This window comes from Sparus aurata, chromosome 23 (assembly GCF_900880675.1).
Source record: "Sparus aurata chromosome 23, fSpaAur1.1, whole genome shotgun sequence".
NCBI lineage: Eukaryota > Metazoa > Chordata > Actinopteri > Spariformes > Sparidae > Sparus > Sparus aurata.
In genome coordinates this window covers 6898098-6913396 of record NC_044209.1, presented here as the reverse complement: position 1 = coordinate 6913396, position 15299 = coordinate 6898098, and the positions used below count along the sequence as shown (strand labels likewise).

Sequence of the window (15299 nt, the reverse complement as noted above, 5' to 3'; positions counted from 1 at the left end):
AAAGGACAGTCAACAGTCCCGGTGGAGACGCAGGTTGATGTACCGACTTGTATGAGGAACAAGTGAATAAAACGTTAACATCGTGACGTTTGAGGAGCAGGTGAGCAGAGGAGAGAGACCACCATCACCTCCTGGCAGCAGGATGTCAACTCTTGGACTCTGATCTGCATCACGCAGTGCAGTCTGTCCTGGAGTAGTAGTGTGAGTGCGCCTGCCGCTGCTGCTCCTGCAGGCTTGTCTTCTCATCCTCAGGGAGACAAACACTGACAGGAAACCCGAAACCCGCCAGGATCACCGCCACACTCCGCTCTGCATAATACAACAAACTGAGGCCATCTTCCCCGCGGCGGTGTACTCCTGCTCGGCTCTGCGGAAAGCTGTGAGCCGGTGAGTGATGCTGGGGAGGAGGGCACGAACGTTAAGTCGGATTCACAACACCACACGGCACTTCCGGTTACAGCCTTCACCATAAAACGTCTGTATACCAATTTACCAAGTCGATACAACATACAACTAAAATAGGGAACGACATTTCCGCTGCGTTTTCTAGTAGGCTTAAGTTAGAAAGAAAAAAGTGCTGGTTAGCCACTAAGCTACACAAGGTTAAATTCTAATGAAAACTAGCTAGGCTGTGTTACTAACGGAACCAGTTAAGCTAGCAAAGTAACCGCTAACGTGCTAAACAAATTACAACGAATTTAAATACACACACACCATAGTAACAGAGGCATTTGTTGTGGTAATTAGAGGTCCTATCCGTCCAATGTAACACAACATTAACCACATTTCTTCCAACAAAAACATTAAAGTATTTGAAGTGGTTACAGAAGACTTACAGAAGACTTTAGAGGAGTTTGCTGCTAGCCACTCAAGTCCGCAGGGGCCCGCTGGAGGGCGCTGTGTTACACCCACACAGCCCCGATGTGGAAATAAATGGTACATTACATGAGGGTCCAACACTGTGCTGACTGATATTCAGTACAATTTACCTGATGGCAAGTTAAATCGCTGGCCCTGCTGTGAGCACCACAGTTACACCGGGGTGGCTGACTGGGTTGTCCATTGTTCACATCCACAGGCCTGTGTTGTTCTGTGAGCATGCAGGGGTGTAGCAAGAAATTCTGGAGCCTGAACACAAGAATGTTTTATGGGCCCCTACCATACAGGGCCGTCAGTAGTCTTGCCTGTACACAGGACGAGATGATCTCCAAAGGCCCCTCCAGCAAATCATTTTAATTATTGTAGATAATTTTAAGGCGCTTTTTAGGGCCCTCTCATGACCCAGGGCCTGACATTAATTGGTGTCCCCAATTGGATGAATGAGAGTAAAACAGTAAAGCACTCTGGATAAACTCTCTACATACAGTAGCTGCACTCTTAATACCGCTGTCGTGTCTCAAATATATTGTCAATTGACATATCTTATGTACATTTGTGCTAACTATTCCATCTATTGCAGCTGTGAACCGTTCAAATACATTAAAAGCATGGGTGGAAGCAATTAAACACTGCTACTCAAAGCCATTTTTGAGGTGTTTGAACTATATGAGTATTTTTTCAAGTTATTGTACTTTCACTGAAGTATGCATTACACCATGTAATCTACCTAGTTACTTCTAAAGTCATAATGGAGTACACTTCACACTTTCATCGGCCTTTTCATAACCCACAAGGCTTTCCACAACAGGCCAATAAAAACCCTGAAATATGGACAAAAAAAGAGAAACTAGTTTTTTGAATGCCTGCTATTGATAATGAGACTTATAGAAAGAGTAGTGTGTACGAAAGAATACTTTGTACTTTTCTTTAAGTAGGCTATTGTTTATACCTGTAGTTTTGCATATAATTGAGTAATATTTTAATAATGTAGCTGCACTGCTCAGCACTCTTTCCACCACTGATTCAAATCCAGTACTTTTGTACCACGTGTGTACTGGACATGATGAGGCGTGGCTTTTAATTTGAAAGCAACACATTTCACCCCCGTGCTCTTATTGCGGCTTCCTGTGTCCAGCTTGACGCAGCTGTGGACGGGCTCAGATCTCTGCGGCAGCCGAGCGCCCTACTGCCTCCACCTGAGACCTGTTGATCATGACAGCGCAGGAGACCGGCCTGTTGAGAAAGCTAACCACGAAAGCTAGCTGAACGTGTTAGCCTCACTGCTACTGAAGTAGGCTCAATTTAGATATGGACAATTTGTATCATGTAGGCCTTTATTGTGGCTACTTTATACAGCTCCTTTCTTTGACATTTGAGCCTTTTAAAATCCCAGAATATAACCTCAAAGTGTTCCAGGAAAACAGTTTCTGTCTTTTTCAGTGAATCTACATGAACTCAGTGATCATGTCACTGGATGTCCCCTGTGCTCAACTTAGCTGTGGGCCACAATTCATATGCAGAAGTGAAGGTGTGCCCATTAAAGTTTTAATAATTTGAGGTGTTGTGTTCTTACAACTTATCTATCAGGAACAGTGGTGTGCACAAGGGGGGGGCAGTGGCCCAATTGTTGAAAACCGCAAGCTAAAGTGCCCTCCTGGGAGCCAAAATGTGCGCTAAAGTGCCCTCTTGGTTGGCAAAACACACTAAACTGCCCCCTTTGCTGGTTAAAACATGATAAACTGCCCTCTCGGGTGGCAAAAACCCGTGCTAAAGTGCCCTCTTGGGAGCCAAAATGTGCGCTAAAGTGCCCTCTTGGGTGGCAAAAATGCGCTCTAAAGTTCCCCCTATTTTCGCCCCTGCCCTTCAAAAAGTCTGTGCACGCCACTGCACAGGAGATTGCCATTAACAAATGGTCTTTTCACCAAAAACGCTGTCACAACACTTCTACGTCATACTCACATTTGTTCTCTCCCGCAGAGTCAGATGGCGCTTTATCTGCTGTCAGCAAATCAGCCCAGAGAGGAAACCCAACCAGCCTGCACCACACAGCACTACGGTGGATCGATGAATGAAGGCCTTATTGCCACTAGAGGAATCCGCCGCGCGTGAGAAGGCCGCAGCAACAATGTGACCTCTGTATTTCTGGATTCTGTCTCGGACAGAAGGAAGAAACGCCCTGAACTGATGCGAGAAAAAAGAAATGCACTAATTCGCTCATTCCGACGTGTTCGTTACACTGTCGGTGAAATGGGCAGATTGCTGAAAAGGCACAGAAAGCCACATTTGAAGCACCTTTAACACAATCAGTTTGATATGACTTATTTACACTGCTGATGTTGTTCTGCTACTGTGTATTGTTCTGGTGCTTTTTTTTTTTCATATGCAAACAAACCTTCCTTTATCGGGTGATAAAGTATGGAACTGAATTCTTCCCCAGTTTCACCGACCTCTGACACCATGAGGTTGATACTAATACAATCAGTTCATACTTCCTCAAAGGTTCACGATACGACACAACTGGTGTCAGTGTGTTCGTTAGTGGCAAAAGATGTCAGAGAGTCAGAAATGTGCAACGGTAATTGACGGATCCTTTACACAGCAGCCATTTTGACTTGAAAAAGAAGGAGAACACAGGTTTAATCAATGACGAGCAATAAAGGCTCAGTTCCATTTAGTGCAGCAGAGATTTTTCTAGCGAGCCAACATGCACAATAACAGCACCCGGACTCTGGCTTGACCTTGAATCGAACAGAATCCTAATTGGTATCATGGGGAACGCCTGTGTTTACCGTTTTATGTCAAAATGGCTGCCATGAGAAATGTCTGTTGTGCACGCTCGCTCACCAGCACAACTCAATACTTGATAGAACTGAGCGACCGTTGACGTCATTCGACACACCTGTGCTTTTCCTGCTTTGACAAAATCAAAATGTCTGCCGTCAAAAAGGGCCAGTTGGGAAAAACCCCGTCAGTGAGAACGCGTTGCTCTCTAAGATCCCAAAAATTAGCTACTGTAGTTTTAACTACATTATCATCGTTAGGTAGTTTAGTGAAATGTTTCCCAATCTAAGGGTCAGTCACCTCCAAAGCATCACCAGATGCATCAGTTATTTGAGCCACACTCTGACTTTTAAAAGAAGACATGAGACATTCTCCCTCTTACAAACTAAAAAAATTCACCCATGAGCAATTAACCCTTGCTCAACTTGACTTGACTTGAGGTGTCTGGCTCTTATTTGGTCTGTAGCTTATTGTTGAGACGTGATACACTCCTTTTTTGTGTGAAGGGTCCCAAAAAAATCTGGATCTATCGATGTAATGAACAATACAATGTATTTAAAACGTAGATGTCTTCAGTGGAATATCTTGCAATCTGCAAAGTAACCCGAAACTGTAGCTGTAAGGTTACGATAAGTCAAGTGAAAAGTGAAGTATTCCCATCTGAAATGTAGAGGGAGTAGAAGTAGAGAGTAGCAATAAATCACTGGCAAGGGCTGAAAAGAAGGTCAGTTTTTTCGCGTATAACAAAACCAATGAAAGGGTGAAGAAGGTGTCAATCAAGTGCAGTTTGTGCGCAACCACTTTTATTAAATGTGATGACTTTCCACCTCCGATCTCTGACTTTATTGGACAGCCAAAGTAAGGAGTATGTCAGACTACCAGTTTGCAGAACTGAACTCTGTAAATGAAGTTTACACTCAGAGATGTGAGTTGGACTAAGTGGAAGCATGAAGACGAGGGCCTCCTGTTCTTCTTCTCTTGCCTGTGAAAAAAATACACATGCACGCAGACGGTTCGCTGTCGACGCCTGTTGTTCTATGATCAACTCGATCTGCATCATCTCAGTATCATCGTCAGTGTGTATGACAGTGGCGGGACCACTCCACTGTCAACTTGCTTTTGTCTCTCCTTCGCCGAGGAACAGCTCTGTCAAGAGCTACGTAAATGTCACTTACCCCCACTGATGAGCACATTGACACACGCACCATAACACAAGCGCGGACCACAGATTTCAAGCAACTTTTATTTCATGTTTCCGGGCAGTGAATTCTTCACATCTTTGATACTGAAATTCATTTGGCCACTGGCACAACGACAGCACGAGCATTTTTTTCTTTTTTTTTTCTCGATACAAAAAAAGATTCACAAAAGAAAACAATTAAAAATGTAAACACTTAAAATGTATAGTAATCGTATGATATGTAAACTGCAAAGCTACACAAGAATATCAACATGAAGGGGCTTGAGGCACTGTAGACTATCATTAGAACAATATAGATGCACATGTAGGGTCACTCTCATAAAAGCATGCATTGTTATCGTGCTTGGTCACATGTATAAGGTAGTAAACTGTGTAAAAACTCTTCAGGTATGATCATATATAGCAGCATACAGCAGAATCAGTGGCTACGTTCACATGCACAGTGTGTGGCTGCGGTATAAATTCCAAGATGGATTTTTAGAAAACTAGACTATATAATGTCATAAATATTGATTTAGGATCCATACAACTCCTCGGCTTTCATACAAAATTGTGCATTTCAGGTAATATCAGCGGTGCATAAAAGCGTATAAGGTTAACAGGTCTGAATAGAAAACAACAGATCCGTTGATTTATTGTAAATCAACATCACAGTGACACTGCACGCGGGGCGTCGAGGGTGGCGTCTCTCTCGTGCAGCCAACAGGTGGCGGTGTTGCTTCTTTTTTTTTTTTTTTCTTTTTTTTTTTTGGAGTATTTCTAACACTCTCCAGACTGACCTCACCTACCTCGTGCAGACACAAAGAGACAGACACAGGTGCTTTTTCTCTCTCTACACACCAGACATTTAAAGTCACAGTTACTGAAAAAAGGAGACATCCCGATCGGAATAATGTAAATGTGGACGTTGCACAAATCACGAGGCGGAGCACAGATATTTGGAGGGTGCGTGTAAAAACAGTCTTATGTTATAGTAAACACATACAGTAGTAATAAGTAGTGAGCGTGGGCAGAGTGTTGGTGCTCGGCTGCCTCCCACCTCCCACCACCCACCACCGTCCACCCTCCCATCCCCACACACACACACACACACACACACACACACACACACCCTTACTGGAGTGTTGCATTGTCTCATCTCAGACATCCTCCTTTCTCTCCCGCCATGACATCATCGGTAACCTCGGAGACCCCCTGAGCACTGGCCGACCCAGGAAATGAGGTTACAACTTTGGAATGTGAGAGGGGAGGACAACAACCATAGCCCTCTCCCTCCAGCCCACCACCACCACCAGCACCACCACCAGCACCCTCGCCCCCCCATCAGTCCAGCACCCGCCTGGCTTTCCCTCCCCATGGCAGCAGAACAAGGGGGGTCTTCTTCTCTCTCACGCCCCCTCTCTTTCTCCATGACTGACGACTCTATTAAGTCCATGGAAACCTGGTTGTCCAGTGAAGTCACAGTAACATTTACTGACCGGAGACGAGTGGATGTGGGTGGGTGGGTTGGCGGGGCGAGGCGGAGGGGGTAACAGCACATCGTCATCTACACACGGGCCTTTTTCACACTACACTCCTATCTGACACACACACACACACAATAGGTTTTTTCACACTTCATCATAAGGATTTTTGGGTCCACGAATATGTAAAATCTATAAACAGTACTGCAACTTACCTGTATAAACACTTTGGCCTACATAATAAATAGAGTAAAGAACGAGTGCAATATGTCATAGCTCAGTCTCTCATTTGAGAGGGTGACCAGTATTTGGTCTCAGCATCTGGTTGTGATATATATATATATATAAAAACAGAGAATATACAGTGGAGCGCAGCCCCACACAACACAACACGACAGTTGTTTCTACAGCGGTGCGTCTCAGAGTGAGACGGCGGAGGACTGTGCTTCTGGTGAGGAAACATGCTCTAATGTGAGGCTACGCTGTGTGATATGCGTGGAATCAATAACGCGCTGCATCTGTTCTAATGACAGAGAGGATGTTTGTCTGAAATCAATTCTGAAGTTGCATGGTCACATGATGACGTGACTTGTGATGGGATAAAAAAAAAATAAATGGTATGAATTAATCTATTATCCTTAAGATCCCTCTATGGCTTCAGGAATAACTGCTTTGTGTGATATGTTTCACGTCTATGTTATTTTCATCCAGTATAAATACAGATCGGACATAAAATGTAAGTCTTATGGTGTATTGCATTGTGCATTGTTAAAGGAATAGTTTGGAATTTTGGGAAACAGGCTAATTTGCTTTCTGGCAGGCAGTTAGATGTGATTGATGCCACTGATCGGCTTAATGTAGCACAGAGAATGGAAACGGGGGTAAACTGCTAGCCTGGCTCTGTCCAGAGGAAACAAAATCCACTCACTAGCCTCGCTAAAGCTCACTTATCAATACCCATAGTGTAAAAATGTCAAAAGGGTTATGGGCCGGACTCTTTTTTTTGCGGCTTGGAGCAGTAACTTGGAGTCTCTCACTCGATAACCGCTCCCATTCAAACGGTGAGTTGTTCTTACACACTGATTTTGGTCTGGATTTATCAAACAAGACGTGACGTGTTCATTATTGAACTTTAGAGGTGCTCGCAGGTAGATTTTTTTACATTTGGACAGAGCTAGGCTAGCTGTTTCCCCGTTTCCAATTTTTCATGCTAAACTAAGCTAATCAGCTACAGTGTCATACTGACTGTACAAGACTGAGAGGTACCGTGCTCCTTCTCCACCAGAAAGCAACTGTTATTTCCCAAAATGTTGAACTACTTCTTTAATTGGTTAGCTCGTTGGTTGATCGACTTGTTGGTTAGTTGTCTTCAGTGCTGGGTCTCCAACTCCACCACAGTCCAGTCTCCAGGCGAGGAGCTGCTCTGGCTGTCTGGGGAGTAGCTGCTGACCGAGGTGACCGTAGCAGCAGGGGGGCTGAACTGGGGCAGCAGATTGGGCCACATGCTGCTTTCCAAGGGGCTTAAGGTTCCTCCAGTCCCCACAGGGAGGAGGAGGAGAGGAGGGCAGCCTCTGTCTCCAGACAGCACCAAGGTCTGGTTGATGAGCTGCTGGACCATGTCCACCTTCTTGTTCCATTCCAGTTCCTGTGGCGGCACTGGACGCAGCTGCCTCTGGAAATCCTGTGTGACGCTCATGGCGGACGGCGTCCTCTTCCCTACCACCTGTTTGTTCCTGTTGTGCTCTCCTCTGGCCTCGTCCTCCTCGTCACTGGTTTCCATGGCTTCGTAGATGGTGCAGAGCCCCGAGGACGGGGACAGCATCACTCCAGTCGGGCTCCTCCTCAGCTGCTGTTGCTGTTGGATCTGTTTCTGCTGCATGCGGTACTGCTGCTCCAGCTCCAGCTGCCACTGCAGAACCTGCCTGCGGTGCCGGTGCTCCTGCTGCTGCTGCTGAAGCTGCAGTTGGAGGAGCTCCCTACGCTGCTTCTCGAGCTGCTTCTGCTGCTCCAGCCTCAGCCGCTCCTCCTCCAGCCACTGCCTCTTCTGCCTCTCCTGCTCTTGACGGTGCTGCATCTCTCTCAACTTCTCTTGGTGCTGCTCCAGCTTCCTAAGCTGTTCTCCACCAGGGCGACTTTCAATGTTGGTCTCTATCAAAGGAGGAGGGCATGGGATCTTGGTGAAATGTGCCGCAATAGTCGGATCAATGGGCCTCCTGTTGCCTGGGACCAGCGCCAAGTAGTGGCCATTGGCTATTGGAACAGCAACGGTGTGGTTTTGGTTCCAGTCGTTTTCCTGGGAGTGCGTTCGCAGCGTGTAATCTTCATCCGCCTCATGTTTCTTCAAGTCTCCTGTGAGACAGTCAAGATCACTTGGTGCATCCATTAGAGATGCATGCATCAAACAGAACGGGTGGCACAACAACAGGGACCAGGACGAAGAGGGTTCAGGAGATTTGACAAGAGGTGTAACGGAAAAAATAAAGGGGCTTCAAAATAAAGTGACAATCCACGATAAGGTAAGGTAGTTGCTGCATGATGTTTTCTCTCAGAGGTTGCATTTTCCTTAATATATAACCATTTTTGTTTTCTTCTTGATTGCTTTAATAATGTAAACTACAGTATTTGTACCACACTCATATCCGCTGCTTTTTGCACTTCAAAAACGTGGGTTACCATGCAAGACAGCAGTCATATACATAGTACAATACAGACAACAGGTATTTGAAGAGACATATGAAAACACGGAAGACTAAACCGACAAATACAAGACAAAAATTGACCAAAGTATTGTATGGTGTAAAATGTCCAAAATTTAATAAATATGCTAGTCCCGTGCCATGCATAATCACCAAGTCATGATTTTATTCTGCTAAAATTTATGTTTTCAAAAACAGGCAGGTCAGAGGAAAAAGGCACAGAAGGAGAAAAGTGCTTGGTCTTCTTGAGCTTCAACATTCAGATGCATTCAAGTGGCTTTCACAAAGAGGGGTTGTTCCTATATACGTGTTTTTGTTGAATGTGTGAGTGGAACAGATGGGATGCAGACAGATATGAGGTCTCACCCTGTTGAGTGTACAGTATTAAAACCTTGATAGGTATGAGGTGTATTTCTTGCCTATTTACTGATGGGTACCTTGTGAAGCTTTTGACCAGTAGTAGTGCTATGTTGGCTGATTTGCAAGCTAGCAGATATGGGCTTCGGTCAAATAGTAAAAAAAAGATGTCCTATGTCTTTTCCTTGACACTGTTCCTTGACCTTGACTTGAAAACCAATGCGGTGAAGGAAAAATGTGAAGGAGAATTCACAAGGACATAAAGACAACAGTGGACTGAAGGATGGTCCAGTGAGCCGTGTGCTTAAAGAGATAAGGATGGAAGCACTGAAGCGCCTTTCCTTAGCCTTCAGAGAATCTGAACAGCTCGTATCGTGGACGCCACTCCCAGGTCACTCCAGGTTAGGTACCTTCTTATGCAAAAAAATACTATTTGACCGCTGCCATTCTATGAACAATGTAGGATTTAAAATATTTGGCTCAGCTGATGTAAAGAGAAGCCAAATGTGTTCAACAATTTTGTTGGACCTTAAGGATACAGACAATGCAATCAATAAACCTCCACAGGGTACCTTTGTGGCCTGAATGTCATGTTGGTCAGCTAGTGAAAATCTGGAAATGTCATGAACATGCTGGAGAACAGGGCACTGGGACACCATTTGGATTACTTCTTTGGTTCAACCAAAATTCCATTTTAGACACAACACCATTGTACAATGTTGCATCACTTCCTGTTCACTGGTTATTCCCATGGTGAAGAGTAGGGGACGCCATGGGAAACCAGTTGTGTATACACACAGATACACAATGACTTGAACACAGGGACAGTAATTTGACAACATGCTGGATCCGTAGGGAAAATAAGAAACAGGAACAAAATGCCTTGCAATGATGTTTTAATGGAATTTTGAGAGATAACCTAGTGTGAACCATTCATTTATGAACATGTCTAGTGTAGAATTGTTTCAAATTCAATGTAGTACACAGTCTTTGTTAGTTAAACATGCAATATACTGTTGAAATAGTAAACCAAACGCCCACTATGAAAACGATTCAGCGAGTGTAAAGCTCAACTGTGAGAGCGATGTAGGACAATGCAGTGTCTCATCACAAATAAAAGGCTAGTCGTTAGTCTCTTCTGGAACACATATGATCAGCTAACTGAGGCTTGAAGCTTAGCCACTTAAAACCAATGCCTGAAACACATACTGTACGTGACTGCACGTTATATACCTTAACAACCTATGCAAAGAGCGTAGAACCTCTTGAAGCACACATTAAAAAACTTCACCAAATGCAATCTAATAACTCCCATACCTACCTCAACAAATCTGTAAGGGCGAACCGCCGTGTTAATATCTAGCCTTTATTTTGATAGCTAAAAGTCTTGAAACAAGAACACAAACTTTGAAAAGGAGCATTTGACTATCGCTATGGTGCTGTTGAACATGAAGCGTGTGTACACAGGGTAGGGAGGACCAGGTTTCAACAGAAAAAACAAACAAAAAAACAACAAATAAGCAAATACAAAACAAAAAAAAAAAAATCATTGACATTTGTTCGGTAAAAACAGTAGGATAAATACACAATGAGTCCATGTCATTTCATCTGTTTTTTTTTTTGTTTTTTTTTGCTTTTTTCGGTTTCAAAGCTCAGTCACATTGGACCAATCAGTCAATACCCCATCAGGGGCTACAGAATATGCAGTGTTACTTAAAAAGAACATTCTACTAGAAAATGGTAGTAGCTATTGTACATAAAGGAGTTTAAGCCATACACTCATAACCGTGACCATAACAGTATGAAAGAGGGAGGCTTCATTTAAAAATTGCTACAGTCATTTTTTTTTTCCATCTCCTCTGTTCACTTTTTTAAAATTCTTTCCCTACAATCTTGCTCTCCTTTTTTGTTCTTCTAAGCCATCTAACCCAACTGGAGAGAAAACGAACAACAGGTAAAGGGGGAAGGTTGCGGGGAAAAGGTGCATTCCAAGGGTAATAGGAGGGACTTATACATTACCTGCCAGAAAACTATCAGTCTTATCACATATGGTAGAGTAGTAGGGTGGCTGGCTGTCACCGGCGTCTTCAGAATCCTGGGCCCCGAAGTGGCGACTGGGCTCCAACGGATCGATCTCCTCCAGGTGGTCTGCTACCATCTTTCCCCCCAGCATGTAGTGGTGCTCCCCTAGACTGGGCTGGTTATCTCCCGGATGGCCCAAAGGCATCAGGTCCACGTGTCTGCCCAGCAGGTCCTCTGCCTGGGCAGCGGCAGCAGCTGATGGCAGGGTCAACTCCTTGATGAGGGAGGGGTCTTTTGCTTCCTCTGGCAGCTGTTCCTCATTCTCAAGAGAGAAAATCCCTGGGCTCTTTCCACAGCTCTCGGCCATAGAATGGGCGTTGGAGTTGGATGTGGTGCAGTCAAAGCCGTAAGATGCCACAGAGTTGGCTGACTGAGGGGTGGTCCCACCTCCATCCTCTTCGCCCTCTCCGGCTGCTGTGTCCGCCGCCTCTTCATCCTCCTCAAGAGCAGGCAGACTACAGGTGGGAGTGGGGCTTTCAAATCCAGCGCTCTCATCCATCATCACCGGCGCATCAGGGTCGTTTATTTGCATCTCACCCTCTGTGTCGCTGGCCTCATCTCCTGAGGTGGAGGGGGAAGAGGGGGCAGACGCTGGAGCAGTTGGGGGTCCCGTTCCTAAGACCTCATCGGCAGGAAGTGTCTCAGCCTCCTCCTCTTCGCCATCGCCTTTCTCCAAGTGAATACCCAGGTCCTGCTCCATGTCAGGCTGGACTGAAGCAGGTACTGGTGTCTGCTGTTTGTCTGAGCGGGACTCCACCCCAGAGCTGCTGTCATAGTCGCGGAGGTCCTCTGGTGTGCTCGTCTCGCTACCGCTGTGGGCGGCCAAGGCGCTCGGCTGGGACATGCCTTCCGCTTGGGCACCAAGTAAGTCATGAACTTCCTCAGGGGCCGAGCTCTTCATCTCCTCATGCTGGCCGAACTCATCCTTTGACTGAGGAGCAAAGGAAGGGGCGCTGCTCTCCAAACGTGCCTGGGCAGGAGACAGGGTGGGTGTTTCAGACTCAACTGCACCATGGTCAGAAATGGGGCTAGGGGAGGAGACAGAGAGCAGAGAGGCTGGTTGAGCCCAGGGATCAGAGAAGGGGTTGGTCTGGCCCCAGGAGGAGGTTGGGGGGGCGCAAGGCGGAGGACCAGAGCGATTGAGGTTGTCCAAACGCTCCTCCTCATTGAAGTCGTCATCTGCATTCTCACAGCTCTCCGTCACGCCTTCACTGTGCATCTCCACATCTTCATCCTCATCCTCGTCATGTTCCTCCTGCTGGAACGCTTTGTGATGCTCCTCTACCCTCTCTGAACTCAAGTCCATATCATCAACCCTCTCGTCCTCTTCATCGTCTTCCTCTTCGTTGGCCAGGGTTTCCACGTTGGGAGAACCCATGAGATTACCATCGCCCTCAGATCCACGGAGGCTTGAATCAACCAGGGCGTCTGAACTCTGGGTGCCTTCCAATATGGCAGTATGCTGGGTGCTGCTGAGGTCAGACACTCCCTGCTGCCGACTGCTGGTGCAGCTGCTCACATCCTCGGAGTCCATCCCAGACAGCAAGTCGTCACCGTGCCAACCTGCAGAGCCACCGAAAGCTGAGGACCGGACCTGGAACTCTTCAGAGGGCTGAGACGTGCTCATGTCAGTGATCAAAGAGGAAGGCTGATGGCCGAGTCTCCTCTGTTCCTCATCTTCATCTTCATCCTCATCATCGTCCTCATTTATCTCCTCATCAGCCTTTTCCACTGCCTCCTCCTTTTCATGAGGGGAGATCAGGTGCCTGGAGGCGAAGTCATCCATGGGTGAGGTACCCAACAAATTTGGTTGTGCCATCACACTGAAGGCATCTGCAGATGGAGCTGTGGAGGTAGGCACAAACAGGTTCTCCTTCTCTTCTTCTTCCTCCTCCTCTTCCTCCTCTTCATACTCCATAGTCTTTCGTGCCTCAAACTGTTCTTTGTTCTCCTTTTTCTCTTCTGTCTGGAAATTCATCATATCAGACTGGAAATGCATGTCCAGCAGAGAGGAGGCGTTCTGTGGCTCTCTGACAGGAGAAACAGGGCCAGGTGGGGAAGATGGAGGGGACATGACGGTAGTTCCCAGAGAAGAAACTGAGTCATTTGCAGACTCCTCGAATTGGAAAAGGTCCAGTTGGGCCGATGGCTGAACATTGGAGGCTGCTTCATGAATGGGTTCGGCTTTGAGCTCTGGCTCTGCTGGTGGCAGAGACAGTGGTTCGGGAGACGCTTCTCGTACAGGTTCTGGTGTAAGTTCCCTTATAGGCTCTGGTGTTGGTTCTCTTATGGGTTCTGGTGTTGGCTCTCGTATAGGTTCTGGTGTTGGTTCCCGTATTGGCTCTGGAGTTGGTTCTCGTATAGGTTCTGGTGTTAGTTCTCTTACAGGCTCTGGTGTTGCTTCCAACACTGGTGCAGAGACTGGTTCTGGCGCAGGAGATGGTTCCACAACTGCCGCTGCAGGTGGTTCTTGTCCCTCTGCCCCAACAATGGCAGCTGCCGCAGTTGCGATTGCTGCAGCAGCAGCTACAGCAGCAAATATTTCCTTTTCAGGCTCTGCAGCAGTTGTAGGTTTGGGGCCACGTTTCACAGGTGTTGGGGTGCTGGAGCCCACAGGTTTTTTGGGGGTGGAGGTCTTTGCTGCAGCCGATTTGGACACAGGGGTTTTGGAAGCATCCTTAGAAGGTGCCTTACTGTCTTGTGTTTTGGGGCGATTTGGTGTCTTTGTATCTGAGGCCTTACTAGCAGAAGGCTTTTTAGCAGTGACGTCAGATTTTGAGGCTGATTTGGGGGTCTCAGGTTTTGCTGACTTGGTTGTAGCAGATGAGCGAGTCAGGGGGGACTCTGCAGGCTTTTTGGATGCTGGGGTGGCTGGTTTTGAAGCATCTGGTGGACAAACACAGCACAAGCAATTGTTGAATAATGATATAATTAAACTAAACTGCAGCATATTATAATACACAAAAAATCCTTAAAACTCTAAATTGAGGCTTGTGGTGGTTGAGTGACACTAAATGTAAAACTAGAAAAATCAATAGATGGTCAACCAAATGTAATTTGATTAATACTTGCTTGTTCATCCCTGCTCATTACAATACTGGTTGTTTGTGTGTGTGTGTGTGTGTGTGTGTGTGTGGTTGTTTTGTTGTTGTTTTTCTACCTTTTTTCACGGGGGTTGCGTTTCTGGATGTTTGTGATGCTGGAGGTTTGCCACCAGAGGGGGTAGTAGAGGTTGGTTTGGAGGCAGCAGGCCTGGCAGTGGTGGAGGTTTTAGGGGTGGCAGGTTTGGCTGCAGCTGGGGAGCTCTTGGTTGTGCTGGCAGTGGGTGGCCGGGTTGAGCCTGTGGCAGGACGAGATGATGATGTCGTGCCAGTTGAAGGCCTGAAAAAACAATGTAAAGACGAAGGTTGAAGAATGCTGAGCGGGACAACAGATAAATATTAATAGCAGCTAAGTATGCATTTCTTTTTTTCAAATCAAATAAAAGGCTCACTTGTTGGATCATTTAACATCCCCATGTAACAGCTATACTTCAGTGAGCTCAATAAGATGGTGATTTTCCTATTTAAAAACCACAAGGGATGAAGATTAATTGAAGGTGACTCAAGTGTTTGCATTGTCAAGCCATTCATAGCTAAAGGCAGTCATCAGCCACACACCCCCATCTCTATGCGTTAAATGGTTGTGACAAGGAGCAAGACCCAATCATTAGTCATGTCTACTGCTAGAGGATACCCTAAGAAACAACATGAACAAGATTGCTTGTTTAGATTGCAACACTAAAAACAATACAATGGTATGTAGTCATAAGGACAGGATAGACTGTTCTTAATGGGTAGA

The 15299-nt window shown here is 46.0% G+C and overlaps 1 protein-coding gene and 1 long non-coding RNA gene across 2 annotated transcripts in view; one reads left to right on the top strand and one right to left on the bottom strand.

The window, feature by feature from the left end:
- The first annotated feature begins 247 nt into the window (after window positions 1-247).
- Window positions 248-4491, top strand: LOC115575780 (uncharacterized). Its single transcript, XR_003982727.1, has 2 exons — window positions 248-387; window positions 2857-4491. It is a non-coding gene; the product is annotated as an uncharacterized LOC115575780 (long non-coding RNA).
- Window positions 4492-10256: 5765 nt separating this feature from the next.
- The window catches only part of prr36b (proline rich 36b), a 30243-nt gene continuing 25200 nt past the window's right edge, over window positions 10257-15299 (bottom strand). The window contains exons 4-5 of the mRNA XM_030408073.1: window positions 14620-14840; window positions 10257-14345 (exon numbers count right to left, since the gene is read on the bottom strand). Of these exons, the coding sequence (XP_030263933.1) occupies window positions 11386-14345; window positions 14620-14840 (3181 nt within the window). The 3' untranslated portion in view covers window positions 10257-11385. The remainder of the gene's footprint in view (window positions 14346-14619; window positions 14841-15299) is intronic.